Source organism: Vulpes lagopus, chromosome 19, assembly GCF_018345385.1.
Source record: "Vulpes lagopus strain Blue_001 chromosome 19, ASM1834538v1, whole genome shotgun sequence".
In the NCBI taxonomy this organism is placed as follows: Eukaryota; Metazoa; Chordata; class Mammalia; order Carnivora; family Canidae; genus Vulpes; species Vulpes lagopus.
In genome coordinates this window covers 16,586,718-16,605,273 of record NC_054842.1, presented here as the reverse complement: position 1 = coordinate 16,605,273, position 18,556 = coordinate 16,586,718, and the positions used below count along the sequence as shown (strand labels likewise).

The 18,556-nt window shown below is 37.3% G+C and overlaps 1 protein-coding gene across 1 annotated transcript in view; it reads left to right on the top strand.

Annotated features, from left to right (window-relative positions):
• CMC1 (C-X9-C motif containing 1) overlaps window positions 1-18,556 on the top strand; it is an 84,574-nt gene that overhangs the window by 64,254 nt on the left and 1,764 nt on the right. The window contains exon 3 of the mRNA XM_041733637.1: window positions 16,829-16,919. Coding sequence (XP_041589571.1) covers window positions 16,829-16,919 — 91 coding nt within the window. The remainder of the gene's footprint in view (window positions 1-16,828; window positions 16,920-18,556) is intronic.

The following is an 18,556-nucleotide window of genomic DNA, read 5'->3' as shown; positions in this document are numbered from 1 at the left end:
TTTTTACCTTGTTCAGCAAGAATTAGTATGTCTTTTTTTCTAGGAAAGTCATATTTGGTCGTTTTTTGGTACGTGCATTACGTGCATCCATTTTGGAGGTCACAGTAGTAGAAAGAGTATGATCTAAAAAGAACTGTGTCTGCCCATCTTGTAAATATCCGTGCCTGCAATAAGACTCTTCTGTCAGAGTAATCAATCTTTAATAAAACCATGTTCCTAACTACTTGAGCTGATAAATAGTGAGGTTTGTTTTAAAGAAGTCAAGTTTACTTTATGTCAATTTTCTATTTGCCCTGTATAAGATATATTTAATTACTTTATTCCATCTCCGTGTTCAAATTAATCAGGTTCTGCTACATATCGGTGCTCAAATTAGAATAATTCTTTAATCAACTGTGTTATCCATGCCATGGTAGACTAGAATAGAAAAGCTACTCTTGGCATATTGAAGATGCGTGCGTTTTATTTTCTATTGTAATTTAAAAGTAAAATCAGAAATATTGATTTCTACTTGACTGGAGAGATGATTTAGTTTGAATATCAGTCTGATCTTAATCAGGTGAGAATTAATTGAGTTGGAGGTATTAGATATTCAGTGATGTTAACTGAACCGTGATCAATCTAGAGAGAAGCTTTCTTTTGTACTATGTTAGAATTATCAAATAGCTCATGCACTACAATGTGAAATAATCTTTTCATGTTCATCATTCTACCTTCTTGTCTCATTAAATGCACCACTAAATTCGTTCTGTACACAAACTAATCTTTAAAGTAGCAAGCTAATAAATCACAATTTAATAGAAAATTAAAAGGATAATAATTTTGTCACAAATGCTATTGTTGTGAGAATTTTATAATGTTTTTTTCTAGTGCCTAATTTTAAAGCAAGTAATTAAACTTCTGCTTTTCAAGTATACCTGGGACTTAAAAAAAAAATCTTAGTTTTACTTTTTTTTAATGTTCAACATTGCAAGTATAAAGTGAGCAATACAGAATTATTTTAATGTTTATTTCTAGAAATAAAAATAGAGTCTAGCATTACATTGGTCTGAAATGTGGCATGGGCTTTTCATTTATTTTAAGAGTGTGATAGCAATATCATAAGTGTTGTGAAAATATAAATGGTGAGATAACACCTCCATAGGACTTGCTCTTAAGTAGTAAAATTGTAAAGTCTTTAAATAAACTGCAGCCAGAACTGAAAGGATCGATTTGCCTTGTTAACTAGGGACACTACACTTAGTAAATGTCTAATTAAATTTAGCATAGTGTGTCTTTTATTCTTTTTTTTCTTTTTAAAAAGGAGGATTTGGACCCATATATGAGTAAGGTAGCACATGTTATTGTCAGATTTCTTCCGTTTTGGCAATTGGTGTGACCGTGTTAAATTACAAGAAAGCCAATAGTGTGACTTTTGATAGTGTCATCTTACCTTGGAATAGTGCTTTTTGCTTGGCATTGATATAATGGGAATAGGAAGATCTATGTAGCTCTGTATTTTGTAAAAACGAATGTCCAAATTTGTAGTTGAGAACAATTAGCATTTAATGAAATGAAGCCATCTGTGCAGAAGTATCTCTAGAGTACAATGAACGGGGTGTTCTTAGTGAGACATAGAGGGGTTCCCCACCCAGTATCCAGCATTTGGGGGAAAACACTTGCTTAAGAAGGAAATTGCATGAGTATTTTTTCACTCTGCTCATCAAAGCCAGAGCTGGATTCTACTCTCCTCTCCACCTAGAGCTATTGCTTGCTTGCTTGCCTTTTTTTAAATTCCATTTTGGAAGGTTGACACATATGTCCACTACCCGGACACCATACAAACGTGTTTCCGTATTTCTTACCTCTCACCCAAGCCCCGGTTTTCCTCCTCGGAGGCAACCACAATTACCAGTTTTTTACTTGTTCTTCCACAGCCATTTTGAGTTTGTATAAACATCTGTCTATGTAGATACATATATGTGCACACATACACAGATGTGTGTGTCTTCTAAACAGAATTGGTAACATGCTCTACTGGACTGATCTACACCTCCTTTTTCAGTTTGACTCCTAGGGATCATTCCCTATTAGTGTTTTTTTTTCCTTTTTTTTTTTTTTTAGTGGCTGCATAGTATTTCACGGTATAGTATTTCTATTTTGGTTGTTGATATGATTGTGTTAGAGTGAAAAAAGGCTGGTAAGTGGCTTTTAATGGTGTCTAAGGCTGATTTTCACTTCAGTAAAAATATATTTTGTTTTAGTTAAGAGAAGGTAGAGTGAGGAATGGCTAGTGATGTGTCATTCTCTTAATGATTCCCTACAAAGGATTTTTATATTTAAGTATTTATTTATATATTTAGTTTTGTTAAGAAAGACCTAGCCATAGTTATTTTCATATTTTAAGTGCCTACTGCATTTGGGTTTGTAAAACTTGTTACTGTTTTGTAAGGGAGATGCCAAGCTCTTTTAGATTCTTTGGGGAACAAAGTGAGGTGTTAAGTACAGAAATAAATTTGACAAATGAGAATATTATGAGGAGGGTGACCAGGTTTTGCCTGAAATCTGAAAAGCATATCCAATAAGGTGGAAGAAGCAGCATTCACACTAACTCTGAACCAGGAGAAGGGACCAAGAGAGATGTTATTTCCTGTAGTATTTGTTGAGGAAGCAGCATTCGATTTACTCTTTTTTTTTCCAGTTATAAATCCTCCTCTCAACACACACGCACACACACACACACACACACACACACAACATGCGTGCGCAGAGGAACTGGTTGCCTTGAGAGATAAGGAATTTTTTGTCACAGTGTTTAAGCAGAGAGAGGGTTAATAAGGACCTTCTGAACTGAGTAGGAGTTTAGATTAAGTGTGCTGTGAAGTCCTTCCCTGGCCCCTCTGTGAATTGTGGTAAATGGTCACTGGTAGCTCATACTCATCCCCAGAAGAGGCTGTAAAACCTCTTGAGTGTGTGATCATGTGTGATCACATGTGAGCATGTGTGATCATGCTTCTCGAGAGGGGAAGGAGAGGGCAGAGCGCCCACCAGGAGCTGGCAAGGAAGCCTAGGAGGTTCCGTGTTCAGAGGTGGGCTACTTTGTTCACTGCTTTGATCAGTGCTTGTTAAAGGACAGCTCTTTTAACTTTGGAGACAATGGGCAGCAGAGAGGGAACGTGTAACAAAAATGTATGGTATGGGGACACCTGGGTGGCTCAGTGGTTGAGCATCTTCCTTTGGCTCAGGGTGTGATCTCAGAGTCCTACATTGGGCTCCCCATGGGGAACCTGCTTCTCCCTCTGTGTTTCTACCTTTCTCTCTGTGTTTCTCGTGAATAAATAAAATCTTTTAAAAACATGTATGACCAGACACATTCACTTATATTTATCTTGCTTAACCACCTAAATCCTCTACCTCTGCTATTATTAATGATCATGGATACTGTGATTTGGGGAGACAAAGCATCTGGTATCGGTAGTCTTTTTAAAAAGGTGGACTGGTTGGGTGCTTTCCTCAGCAACACTAGGCTATGCTAATGTGTACCTTTCAAATGCTGGTAGCACTTAAAATCTGAAACACGGAATTTAGCGTTTCATTGGATACCATTTGGAGAAGCCACTTTCTAATGTGTAAAATCCTTACTTTAAATATTTAAATATATTTAATTCTAGAAAATGTGGGTGGGACCAGATGATGAGGTATCTGATGTTACTTAATTTCACATGATTGCTAAGTAGCAGAAGGTGGAGCAACAAGCCTACAGCTTATTTTTTCCTATGGTGATAATAGAGCACCCCTACTCACTCCTGACTTCTCATTGTGACCTTATGTGAGCTAACTGGCCTGGGTTTATTTTATTCTGTGACCATGGAAATTGCAGCCAGATGTGGAGATTTTTCTTGTGTTCTTATTTGGAAGAAGTAAGTGGGATTCAATAGTAGCTACAAGTATTTTTCTAAAATTAGAAAAGGGCTGGTTCTAGGCAAGTCTGTGCCAGCTCTGTGGTCTTAGAAATGTGATATAACCTAAAGGCCAGTTTCTTCATTTGGCAAATGAAGATAATAATAATGCTTATCTGAGAGTGCTTTTATAAAATTCAAGTGAGCTAATAAATATACTCAGTATAGTATCTAGTGTGTAATAAATACCCAGTGTATTTTAGTTGCCATTATCATTTTGTTCTTACTGCTATTATTAGCATCTTTAAATACCTTGAAAAGAATTAAGAAGTTACATGGGGAAATGGAAAAACAAACAAAACAGCCACCTGAAATCAGTTTCTTCTAGTGGAGGAATGAATCAAGAACCATTTGGGGGTGCCTGGATGGCTCAGTCTGTTAAGCATCTGACTCTTGATTTCGGCATAGGTCATGATCTCAGGATCATTGGATTGTGTCTTGTGTCGGGCTGGTGAGCTCAGCATGAAGTCTGCTTGAGATTTTCTCCCTCTCCTTCTGCCCCCTACCCACTGTTTGCACACTCTCTCTCAAAATCAATAAATTCTTTTTAAAAATGACCCATTTTATTTATTCACTTATTTTTACAGCTTTATGTATGTTTAATTTTTTAATTATAATTTTCAAAATTTTAATTACAGTATAGGTTACATATAATGTTATATTGATTTCAGGTGTACAGTATAGTGACATAGCAATTCTGTACATTACTCAGTGCTTGTCAAGATAAGTGTACTCTTTGCCCTTCACCTATTTCAGTCATCCTCCTACCCACCTCCCCTCTGATAGTCATCTGTTTGTTCTCTGTAGTTAAGAGTCTTTTTGGTTTGTCTCATTTTACCTTTGTTCATTTGTTTTGTTTCTTAAATTCCACATATGAATGTGATCACATGGTATTTTTCCTTCTCTGATTTATTTTGTTTAGCATTATACTCTATAGATCCATCTGTGTTTTTGCAAATGGCAAGATTTTGTTCTTTTTCATGGCTGAATAATATTTCTCTGTGTGTATGTATACACAACCCATATCTTCTTTATCCATTCATCTCTGGACATTTAGACTGCTTCCATAATTCAGCTATTGTAAATAATGCTTCAGTAAACATAGGGGTGCATGTATGCCTTTGATTTAATGTTTATGTAGTTTTTGGTAATTAATGGATCATACAGTTTTTCTATTTTTAATTTTCTGAGCAACTTCCATATTGTTTTTTACAGTGGCTGAACCAGTTTGCATTCTTATCAACAGTGCATGAAAGTTCCTTTTTGTCCACATCTTTGCCAACACTTGTTGCTTTTGTTTTTAATTTTAGCCAGGTGTCAGGTGATATCTCATTGTGGTTTAGATTTGGATTTTTCTGAGATGAGCGATGTTGAGCATCTTTTCATGTGTCTCTTGGCCATTTGTATGACGTCTTTGGAGAAATGTCTATTCGTGTCTTCTGACCATTTTTAATTGGATCATTTGGATTTGGTTGGTTGAGTTGTGGAAGGTTTTTTTTTTTAATATTTTTATTTATTTATGATAGTCACAGAGAGAGAGAGAGAGAGAGAGAGAGAGAGAGAGAGAGAGGCAGAGACACAGGCAGAGGGAGAAGCAGGCTCCATGTACCGGAACCCGATGTGGGATTCGATCCCAGGTCTCTAGGATCGCGCCCTGGGCCAAAGGCAGGCACCAAACCACTGCGCCACCCAGGGATCCCGAGTTGTGGAAGTTTTTTATGTATTTTGGATACTAACCCTTTATCAGATGTATCATTTGCAAATATCATCTTCCATTCAGTAAGTTATCTTTTAGTTTTGTTGACAGTTTCCTATTCTACGCAGAAGTTTTTTATTTTGATATAGTCTCTGTAGTTTATTTTTGGTTTTATTTCCCTTGCCTCAGGAGACATATCTAGAAAAATGTAGCTACAACACTGTCAGAGAAATTGCTCCCTCTGCTCTCTTCTAGAAGTTTATGGTTTCAGGTCTCACAGGTCTTTAATACATTTTGAGTTCATGTGTATAGTGTGAGAAAGTGGTTCAGTTTCATTCTTTTGCATATAGCTGTTCAGTTTTCCCACCACCATTTATTAAAGATACTCTCCTTTTTCCCATTGCATATTCTTTCCTTCTTTGTTGAAGATTAATTGACCATGTAAGTGTGGGCTTATTTCTGGACTCTGTTCTGTACCATTGGTCTATTGTTTGTTTTTGTGTCAGTACCATACTGTTTTGATTACTACAGCTTTGTAGTATAAATTGAAACCCGGTATTGTGATACCTCCAGTTTTGTTTTCCTTTTCCAAAATTGCTTTGGCTGTTTGAGGTCTTCTGTGCTTCCATACAAATCTTAGGATTTGGGATCCCTGGGTGGCGCAGCGGTTTGGCGCCTGCCTTTGGCCCAGGGCGCGATCCTGGAGACCCGGGATCGAATCCCACGTCAGGCTCCCGGTGCATGGAGCCTGCTTCTCCCTCTGCCTGTGTCTCTGCCTCTCTCTCTCTCTCTCTCTGTATGACTATCATAAATAAATAATAATAAAAAAAAATTAAAAAAAAAAAACAAATCTTAGGATTTGTTGGTTCTAGTTCTGTGAAAAAGATAGTAGTTGTAGGCTTTTCATAGATGGCCTTTATAATATTGAGGTATGTTCCCTCTAAGTCTACTTTGTTGAGGGTTTTTAAAATCATGGTTGGATATTGTACTTTGTCGAGTGCTTTTTCTGCATCTGTTGAAACAATCATGGTTTTAATCCTTTGTCCTGTTGATGTGATGTATCACATTGATTTGAGAATACTGAACCACCCTTGAATCCTGTAAATAAATCCCATTTGATTGTGGCAAGTGATTTTTTTAAATGTATTGTTGGATTTAGTTTGCTAATATTTTGTTAAGAATTTTTGCATCTGTGTTCATCAGTGATATTGGCCTATAGTTCTCTCCTTTTTTTTTGTAATGTCTTTATCTGGTTTTGATATCAGGATAATGTTGGACTTATGGAATTAATTTGAAAGCTTTCCTTCCTCTTGTATTTTTTGGAATGGTTTTAAAAGAAGAGGTATTAACTCTTCTTTAAATGTTTGGTAGAATTCACCTGTCAAGCTGTGTGGTCCTGGACTTTTGTTTATTGGGAGTTTTTGGATTACTGATTCAGTTTCACTGCTGGTAGTCAGTGTGTTGAAATTTTCTATTCCTGGTTCAGTTTTGGTAGTTTATATGTTTCTGGGAATTTTGCTATTTCTTCTAGGTTGTCCATTTTGTTGGCATATTATTTTTCATAATATTCTCTTACAATTGTTTGTATTTCTGTGCTGCTGTTTTTTTCTCCTCTTTCAATTTCTGATTTTATCTTTTTTGAGTCTTCTTTCTCTCTTTCTCTCTATGAATCTGGGTAAAGGTTTATCAATTCTGTTGATCTTTTTATTGTTTTTTAAGTTTCTATTTCATTTATTTGTGCTCTAATCTTTATCATATCTTTCCTTCTGCTGGTTTGGGTTTTGTTTGTTCTTTTTCTAGTTCCGTGAAGTGTAGGGTTAATTTGTTTATTTGAGATTTTTCTTGCTTCTTGAGGTAGTCCTATATTGCTCTAAATGTCCCTTTTAGAACCACTTTTGCTGCAAAGATTTTGAACATTGTATTGTCATTTTCATTTGTCTCCATGTGTTTTTTTTATTTCTTTTTTGATTTCTTGGTTGACCTATTCATTGTTTAGTTACATGTTATTTAAGCTGCATGTATTTATGCTCTTTCCAGATTTTTTTTTCTTTCTTTTTTTAAAGATTTTATTTATTCACAAGAGACACACAGAGAGAGGCAGAGACAGGCAGAGGGAGAAGCAGGCTCCATGCAGGGATTCTGAAATGGGACTTGATCCTGGGACTCCAGTGTCACACCCTGGGCTGAAGACAGGCGCTAAATCACTGAGCCACCCAGGCGTCCCTCCAGATTTTTTCTTGAAGTTTGTTCTAGTTTCACAACATTGTGATCCAAAAATATGCATGCCATGACTTCAGTCTTTTTGAATTTGTTGAAACTTGTTTTGTGGCCTAATGTTTGATCACTTCTGGAGAATATTCCATGTACTCTTGAAAACAATGTATATTCTGATGTTTTAGGATGGAATGTTCTGAATATATCTGATAGATCCATCTTGCCCAATGTATATCATTCAGAGCCCCTGTTTTCTTGATTTTCTGTTTGGATGATCTGCCCATTGATGCAAGTTGGGTGTGAAAATCTCCTGCTATTATTATATTACTCTTGATTACTTCCTTTACGTTTGTTATTAACTTTTTTTAATGTATCTGGGTGCTCCCATGTTGAGTGCATGAATATGTACAATTGTTATATCTTGTTGAATTATCCGCTCTATGATTGAGTATATATTGTCCTTTTTTTTTTCTTGGTTTCTTGTTACAATGTTTGTTTGTTTTTTTTTTTCAATGTTTGTTTGTTTTTTTTTTTTAATTTATTTATGATAGTCACAGAGAGAGAGAGAGAGAGGCAGAGACACAGGCGGAGGAAGAAGCAGGCTCCATGCACCGGGAGCCTGATGTGGGATTCGATCCCGCGTCTCCAGGATCGCGCCCTGGGCCAAAGGCAGGCGCCAAACCGCTGTGCCACCCAGGGATCCCTCAATGTTTGTTTTAATGTCTGTTTTGTCTGATAGAATTATTGCTACTGTGGCTTCTTTTCCCATCCATTTGCAAGATAATTGCTTCCCTCTCCCTTCACTTTTTTTTTTTTTAAGATTTTATTTATTTATTCATGATAGACATAGGGGGAGAAAGAGGCAGAGACACAGGCAGAGGGAGAAGCAGGCTCCATGCAGAGAGCCTGATGTGGGACTTGATCCCGGGACTCCAGGATTGCACCCTGGGCCAAAGGCAGGCGCTAAACCGCTGAGCCACCCAGGGATCCCCTCCCTTCACTTTCAACTACAGGTGTCTTTAGGTCTGAAATGAGTCTCCAGTAGGCAGTATATAGATGGGTCTTTTTTTTTTTTTAATCCATTCCATCACCCTGTGCCTTTGTTTGAAGCCTTTAGTTTATTTACATTTAAAGTAATTATTGGTAAGTATGTACTTACAGCTATTTTTGTTTTATGGTTGTTTTTGTAGTTCTCTGTTCCTTTTTTCCCCCTTGCTGTCTTCTCTTACTATTTTTTGGCTTTCTTTAGTGATATACTTGGATTCTTTTCTCTTTATTATTATTATTATTATTTTTGCATATCTACTACTAGTGTTTTATTTTGGGTTTGTTTATAATATCTTCTGCATATAGTAGTCTCTTAATTTGATGGTCACTAAGTTTGAATCCATTTTTTATGCCTCTCCCCTTCATGTTTAGGTATATGGTTTCATACTTTACACCCTTTTATTTTGTGAGTTCCTGGAGTGATTTTGACAGAAAAACATATTTTTACTGCTTTTGTGCTGCCTTTTTTCTTATTCCTGCTTATAATCTTTCTTTTCCACTCAGAGTCCCCCTTAATATTCCTTGTAGGGCTGGTTTAGTGGTGATGAATTCTTTTAACTTTTGTTTGGGAAACTCTTTATCTCTCCTTCTATTCTGAATGATAGCCTTGCTGGATAGAGTAATCTTGGCTGCACGTTTGTGTGTGTGTGTGTGTGTGTGTGTGTGTGTGTGTGTGTGTGTGTGTTTTCCTTTCAGCACTTTGAATATATCAGCCACTTTCTTCTGCCCTATAAAGTTTCTGCTGAGAAATCAACTGATAGCCTTATGAGGTTGCCCTTGTATGTAACCTGTTTTTTTTTTTTTTCTTGGCGTTTTTAAAATTCTCTTTATCACTACTTCTTGCCATTTTAATTATTTTTTGTCTTGGTGTCGACTTCCTTGGGTTAACTTTGGGGCATTGTATGCCTCCTCGGTTGCCCTTGTATGTAACCTGTTTGGTTTTTTTTTTCTTGGTGCTTTTAAAATTCTCTTTATCACTACTTCTTGCCATTTTAATTATTTTTTTGTCTTGGTGTGGACTTCCTTGGGTTAATTTTGTTTGGGGCATTGTATGCCTCCTCAGTCTTGATTTGTTTTCTTCTTCGGTTTTGAGAAGTTTTCAGCTATTAATTCTTCAAGTATACTTTTGCCTCCTTTTCTTTCTCTTACTCTTCTGGTATTCCTATAACGTGGACGTTGATATGCTTGATGATGTGGCTGAGTTCCATAAGTCTGTTTTCATCCTGTTTTGTTTTGGGTTGTTTTTTGTTTGTTTTGTTTTGTCTAGTTTTGGTCTCTCGCCTAGTCATCTTGATTGCTTTCCATTACATTACTCTGTCCTCTAAGTAACTGGTTTGTTCTTTTGCTTCCTGTAGTCCACTATTTATTCCATCAGGTATGTTAATTTCATTTATTGAGTTCACCTATGATTGTTTTCTTTTTTATGTTTTCTGTCTCTTTGTTAAGGATATCACTGAAGTCTTCCACTTTTCTCTCAAGTCCAGTGAGTTATCTTTATGATTTATTACTTTAAATTCTCCATCAGATATACCACTTTTCTCCATATTTCTTAGGTCTTTTTCTATGATTTTGTTCTGGTCTTTCATTTGAGACATTTTCCTCTGTCCTCAATTTGCCTAACTCTGTGTCTGTTTTATGTTTTCAGCTCTTGAAAGTAGTGGCCTAATGAATAAGAGGTCTTGTAATGCCATACAGTTCAGTGTCCTCTGTTTAAGGGAACCTGGCACTTCAGGGGTGTCTTCTATGTGTGTCGCATTCACCCCAATGTCATGGTTTGGCCCCTCTTCCTTCAGTTTAGTTGTCTGCAGTGGCTCTCTACCTGTTGTGGGCAGTGTTTGGTTCCTGTGGTATTAGTGGACCATTCGGAAGCCACTTTGGGCTTGAGTTGAGTCAGACCAAGTGTTTGCTAGGGATGTAGTAGCACCAGTCTGTAGGGCACTTTCCCTTTGTTGTCCCCTGAGAAGCTTTCATTGCTAGGCATAACCTGCAATCAGACTCTTTGACCCACCCCATTCAGACTAGTGTGTGTGGTTATCTTCCCTTCTCTCTAGGGCAGGAGTCACTTTGGAGTGGTGCTGGCCCCGATCATGGATGCTTGCACACTGCTAGGCTATGGTACTGCTTTGGATGGGCTCTGGCCAAGAGTATATTGGAGGGGGCTGCTCTGTAGAAGCTCACTGTAATAGGAGCTGCAGTGTTGGCAATATTTTGGGGGGGCAGGGGATGGCACACTGTTAGCTAGTTAGGTGGCAAGTGTTGGTGCTAGGCTGGTTCTGGCAGGTGGCTTGTGTTTATGCTAGGGGACAGGGGTGAGCAACTGTGCTTGTCAGCTCCTTTGTCCCTGGAGAGTTCCCCCAGTGATCCTTGTCCCTTGGGGGACAATCCCCGAGATGACTAAAATAACTCTCTTCTCTATGCCCCAGACATTTTTCAAACTGCTGCTTCCATGCTGCATCTCTGAGGGCTGTTTGTTGTGCTGTCTCTTTAAGGATGAGGATTTGGTTTCCTCTTGCCCTCCCAGCTCTCCCAGAACTTGAGCCCACTGGTATTTGGTGTTCCCAGCTCTGTTGATTGTAAGAACTCATGAAATTTGACCCCTTTGGTGTTCAAAGCCAAATGTTATGGGGATTTGTCTTTTCCATGTGGGCTCTTCAGTATGAGAGTCTATTTCTCTTTTCTCTCCACATGCCTAGTATCCTTCTCTCCCATGGACAGCCCCATAGGTCCATTTAGTTCCCCACCATTTCTCCACCCTTTCTACCTTCCTTCAGGTGGCCTCTTCTCTACATTTCAATGCAGGGTTTGTTTTGCCAGTCTTGAGATCATTTTCAACTGATATCAGTGTTATCTAGTTGTATTGTGGGACAAGGTGAGCTTAGAGTCTTCCTACTCTGCAGTCTTCCCTAGAAAATATCCAAGAACCATTTTAAAACCTGCCCAGTATTAATATATCATTGCCTTTTGGTTTTTTATAAGTAGAAGTCCTGTCTCTTCCAAGAGCTACATAGTAAATGCTCTTTGTTAGATCACATCTTATTTAATTTTCTAACAGATGGACATAATGAATCTGAATATGCCCCTAAGCTTTTACATTTCTTTTAAATATCAAATTTTTGCAAATATCTTCTCCCATTCAGTAGGTTACCTTTTCATTCTGTTGATAGTCTCCTTTGCTGTGCAGAAGTTTTTTATTTTGATCTGGTCCCAGTAGTTTATATTTGTTTTTGCTTCCCTTGCCTCAGGAGACATATCTTTAAAAAAAAAAAAATGTTTCCAAGGCTGATGTCAAAGAGATTACTGCTAATGTTTTCTTCTAGGAGTTTTATGTAGTTTTATGGTTTCAAGTCTCATATTTAGGCCATTAATCCATTTGGAGTTTATTTTTGTATATGGTATAAGACAGTAGTCCAGTTTCATTCTTTTGTATATAGCTCTTTGGTTTTCCCAGCACCATTTGTTGAAGAGAATGTCATTTCTCCATTGCATATTCTTGCCTCCTTTATCAAAGATTGTTTGTATAAGTGTGGGTTTATTTCTTGGCTTTCTATTCTGTTTAATTGATCTTTGTGTCTGTTTTTATGCCGGTATTATATTGTTTTATTACAGCTTTATATTATAACTTGAAATCTGGGACTGTGATCTAGCTTTGTTCTTTCTCAAAATTGCTTTGGCTATTCAGGTTCTTTTGTGGTTCCAAATAAGCTTTAAGATTATTTGTTCTAGTTCTGTGAAAAAATGCTATTGGTATTTTGATAGGGATTGCATTGAATCTGTAGGTCACTTTGTGTATTATGGGCATTTTAACAATATTTATTCTTCCAATCCATAAGCATGGAATATCTTTCCATTTGTGTTGTCTTCAATTTCTTTCCTCAATGTTTTATAGTTTTCAGGGTATAGGTCTTTCACCTCCTTGGTTAAGTTTATTCCTACATATCTTGTTCTTTTTGGTACAATTGTAAGTGGAATGGTTTTAGTTTCTGTTACCTCATTATCAGAAACAACCAATTTCTGTGTATTAGTTTTATATACTACAAGTTTACCGAATTCATTTATCACTTCTAATAGTTCTTTGATGGAGTATTTAAGTTCTTCTGTGTACCATATCATGTAATCAGCAAATAGTGACAGTTTTATTTCTTCCTTACCAAGTTGGATACCTTTTATTTATTTTTCTTGTCTGATTGCTATAGCAAGGACTCCCAGAACTGTGTTGAAAAAAAGCAGAATGGGCTTCCTTGTCTTGTTCCTGATTTTTAGGAAAAGCTCTGTTTTTCACCATTGAGTATGATATAAACCATGGATCTTTCATATATGATTTTTATTATGTTGAAGTATGTTCCCTCTGAACCTCCTTTGTTCTTACATCTTATCAGCTGCTTTTTCTGCATCTGTCTAGATGATCAAATGATTTTTGAGCCCTTTGTCTTGTTAATGTGATCTATCACATTGATTGTTTTGTGAATAATGAGCCACTCTTATATCCCTGGAATAAATCCCACTATTGTGAATTTTTAAATGTATTGTTGAAATCAGTGTTTTTATATTTTATTGGGAATTTAAGAATCTATGTTCACCAGAGATACTGGCCAGTAGTTTTCCTTTTTTGTAGTGTCTTTATCTGGTTTTGGTATCGGGGTGATACTGTTCTTGTATAATGAACTTGGAAGTTTTCCTCTTCTATTTTTGGGAATAGTTTGAGAAGAATAGGTGCCATGTTCTTAATATTTTAAAGAAAGTCTTAAATGCTCTCTTTAGGTTCTTAAATTTTGAAATAATTTTTTAGTCTGTTTTTGTTTATTGATATTCATTTGCATTTCCTTAAGATATGCTTAAATGCATGAACTTTTGTTTTCATAATCTTTAATGGTAATATTATATATGAGCATTTAAGCTTTATAACATTTAGCATTGGAAGACAAAGAATTTATTTGGATGCCTTGGAATACTGTTTTGTTTATTTATTTTTATTATTTTTTTTAGAATACTGTTTTAGAAATCAGTTGGCAGTATTAGCAACATCATTATTATATGAACGTATGCTAATATGGTATGAAAGCAAGATCCTCATTAAACTCTTGTAGCTAAACAAGTGACAAAAACCTTACAAACAGCTTGAGGCTATAGGCCAGTCACGGTTATTCCTGAAGAGATTTGGACAAGTGTGAAAATATATAGACTGTGCCTTTATTGTGGTCAGAACACGTAAATGCTATCTCACATCAATTCCCTATCAAGAATATTTTTATTCATATTAGGAAAAATGGATCTGAAAATAATAGTGTTTAAGCATTATGTTGTGATCTATCAAATGTAAAAGTATTGGGTTTATTAAACTCAGAAAGTGGACTTTTGATAATAGCCATTGTGTTTGCATTTCCAGGAAAGAAGGGTCTTGATCACCTAGTGTATTTTCATTAGGCAAATTCATGATGCTAATGATTTTTCTTCTAGACACTATCTTAGCATGAACTGGTCTGCTGCAGGTCTAGTGAGGTTACAGTAAGGTTGGGTGATGCAGAGCAATCAGTCCATGGTTCTTCACCACTATGGAATGTGGCAGTTCCCTTAAAGAAGACCTTAGCCAGCTTTAGTCACTTCTGGGATAACTTTATGTACATATTCCCTTTGAGGATATCCGAGGTCTTTTTTTTTTTTTTTTTTTTGCCTAGGATTTTTAAAATTTATTTGAGAGAGGGCATGAGCACAAGTAGGGGGGAGGCACAGAGGGAGAGAGAGAAGCAGACCTCCGTTGAGCAGGAATCTTGTTACGGGGATCAATCCCAGGACCCCAAGATCATGACCTAAGCCGAAGGCAGATGCTTAATCAACTGAGCCACCCAGATGTCCCACAAACTGGGTTCCCAAGTCTTAATTCTTACTCAGAATCCTAACTGTTGCTTGTAAAAAGTAGATCTTAATATCATGCTGTAAATAGAAAAATTCACATGTAGGAATGCTAATTACATTCCAGAGTGAGAGTTAATGGGCTTTTTGAGAGCCATGTAGCCAGCTACCCCTCAGCATCTCCACTTATCTCCAGTGAGCTGATTGTAAGTCTGTTTTGCCTTTCTGAGTTGGAGGAAGTCCTTAGTCAAGGTCACAAAGGCAATTGCCTTGGTCTGATTTGGCTCCCGAGTCCAGCTTATGTGCACGAAGTGGGACAGAATGTCTGTAGGTGAAGTAAAGAAAGACACCTGATGGGTTCAGGCATCAGAGAGCAACGGTGGGACTGCCGGCAGTGGAGAAGCAGCAGCTACAGGAAGCTCATGCTGTGTGTCTTTGATGTGGAGTGTTATTGCATGTCACCCAGTTTCATGTGATCACACACATTAAAAATTTGAATTAATTTCCTGCATCTGTTGTCCTTGTCCCCATTTTACCACCTACCCTTCAGAGTATGCTGTGACACTTCAAATAGATACAGATGTCTGTTTTGTAGGGCTCTTGTCCAGCAAAGCCCTTCTGATGAGTTCTTTATGCATTTAATAAATCTCAATCATTTCCAGTGTGCTTGGGTTTAAAAATATTTTTGGTATGTATTACCTGTCTTCTGGAGACCCCTGAATTACCTGCTTGCTTTTTTTTGTTTTGTTTTGTTTTGTTTTACCTGCTTGCTTTAAGATAATTACAAATTACATTCTTTTTTTTTTTTTTTTTTTTTTTTTTCAATTTTTTTATTTATTTATGATAGTCATACAGAGAGAAAGAGAGAGAGGCAGAGACACAGGCAGAGGGAGAAGCAGGCTCCATGCGCCGGGAGCCCGACGTGGGATTCGATCCCGGGTCTCCAGGATCGCGCCCTGGGCCAAAGGCCGGCGCCAAACCGCTGCGCCACCCAGGGATCCCTACAAATTACATTCTTTAGTCACCAGAAGGATAATGCATAACTCAAGAAAAGAGGGAAATCTTGATTTTTGCATTAAAGGAGTTATAAAAGATTCAGAAAACATGTTTTACCTACACCTTCTTTGTGAGGAAGATAGTGTATTTCAGTCTGATGTGGAAATGGTTGATTACTTACAGCAGGTTGGAAATGGCAGAGCTGAGACTAGAGCAGCCAGTGGACAAGTAAGGGAGTAGCTGCCGCGAAGCGCACTGTCCTGTGGAAGGAATAAGGCAGGACTGAGTCTGCCCCGAAGCAAACTGGATTATGGTTGGGGTGAGAGTGCTGAGGAGGCAGGATGCCAAGGGCTCAGTACAACTTAAAAGGCAAACACCAGAATGGAAATTAGACAGAAAGCGGTCTTCAGGGGCATCTAAGAGTTGACTTAGGAATGAAGTGGGACCCCTATTACCAGGTATTAAGGCCCTATGACAGGATTGTCCTATAGAGGGTGCCTTGATGCCATCAGGTGACATGCAGAGACTAGACAGCAGTTGCCTGCGTCTGGAAACAACTCCTCTGTTACTCTCATACTCATTCCTTATAAAAGATATCCCTTTTCTCTGTTAGAAATCTAACTTATTCTCTGCTTCCCTTCTATCTCCGTGAGGCCTCTTCAGAGGTTCTCTGTCCCCTCTTTTGGAGTTCATCCTTTATTTCTGCAGTTAATGGCACTTGTCCTATTCTGCCTTTTATTCATGTGCATGTCTGTTGTGGAGTGTGTATTATGTGCCAAGCACAATCTGGGTAAGAGATGTTAAATTGATGAGTATTTTAGAGTTGTTAAAAATTAGGAGTGCCTGGGTGGTATAGTTGGTTGAACAACCGGATGACTCTTGGTTTCGGTTCAGGTCATGATCTTGGGGTTGTGGGATCAAGCCCCGTGTTGGGCTCCGTACTCAGCACAGAATGTACTTGGGACATCCCCCCTCTGCACCTCAGCCCCATGTGCGTGCGCTCTGTCTCTGTCTCTTTCTCTTGCTCTCTTTCTCTCGAATAAATCTTTGATGTAACTGCAAGTCTTTTTTTTTCTTTCCACTTTTTCAGATTTTACCAGATGTTGCAAGGACTCTGGAATCCTTATGGTAGTAAAATGCCGGAAAGAAAATTCTGCATTGAAAGAATGTCTAACTGCTCAGTGAGTAGTCACCACATTGTTCGTGCTGCTCTGTGTGTATGCATATAATATATGTTGTAGGTAAGAGCATGTAATATATGTAGTAGATAATCTTACATGTACTAGATTCTGTAGTTTGCCCCATAAAATCTTTGATATTTTTAGTTGAGTCTGAGATTTCAGTTTGTTAAATATTAAGCAACATATTTATTAAAGATCTTGTTAAGGTATGTGAGCTAACATTGTATCTGATTAAGAATATGAGGTCAGCAAACAAAAATACAGGATTTTCCATATGACTTAGCAAATTCCTTTTCATGAACAGATTGATCTGTAGAATATATTATAGATGGGCTTTTTTGTCTCTTCTAATGAAAAAGTATTGAGTTAGATGATTTGTCAGCCTTGTGATTTGGGGATTAATAGAATTTCACTTTTGGGAAGTTATAATCAAATGAAGGATACAAAGGTAATTTTAGGTTTTTGAAGTTAATCAATTTAAAAATAATTCTTAAATATCATGTTCACTGACATTTAGTTGAATATTATAATTAAAATTTGCAAAGTTCTCTGAATGCAAGTGCTTCCTTTTTTTTTTTTTTTTTTTTAAGAGCTTAGTTTTAGAGAGAGTGCATGTGCAAGCATGAGCAGGGGTGGGGCCAAGAGAGGGAAAGAATCTCAAGCAGACTCCATGCTGAGCTCAGAGCCCGATGTGGGGCTCAGTCTCACAACTCTGACCTGAGCCAAAACCAAGAATCAGATGCTTAACTGACTGAGCCACCCAGACACCCCAAGTGCTTTCTGTTTTATCTCCCCATTTTTTATTGTCTACATTCAATTCAATTCATAGTATTGCAGAATACTTTAGTATTGTTAACGGCCGTTGTGAGGTCTTAGTTTTGGTTATCTCTTATTTCCTTCTATACTGTTTCTCTAGCCTGTGAAACATACAGGTCAGCATGTTTTGATGCTTCCTTAGGGAATTATAGAAGAATATATATCTGAATCAAATATTTGTTTTCGTTTTTGATAGCATACCATGTACATAGGTATTTAAATTTACAGACTTATTTTGGAATTCTGTAGTTAGAAGACTTGGAGGTTAAATTTTTTAAATCCCTACATTTCTAGATGAGGAAACACACCCTTATTTATGGGCCAGGACCTGCACAAGGCATTTCATCATAGAGGAGTAAAATCTCCTTCTGTAACTTGTTTTTCTTCAATTCTATTCCCTCATGCTCCCAAGAGATGTATAATGAATAAATGAACCTGTTAAACTTCTTTGTGACTGGATTTAAATTCTCTTTTATATATTAAATTTTTATATCTTAGTTTTAGCCATCATAATAACTTGTTCTTAGTTTGCCATATTATCTCTGCCTCTGAGACGGGTATCATTAGAGCGAAAGGACAGGAGTGCTGAGTGGAGAGGCCAGCTTGGGCTTACCCTCTGGACCAGCCAGAGCTTAGCTAGCTGTGCAGTGCAGCCCCAGGCAAGTTCCTCTCAAAAGATGGGAAAATTATTCCTCATGGAGTATTGTGAGGGTTTGTACATAAACTCATTACAACAATGCCTGGCACATAGTAGGTAGTTAATAAGTGGTAGCTCTTTCTAAATTGTATTAAGTTTTTGTTACCTGAATATTAATAATTTA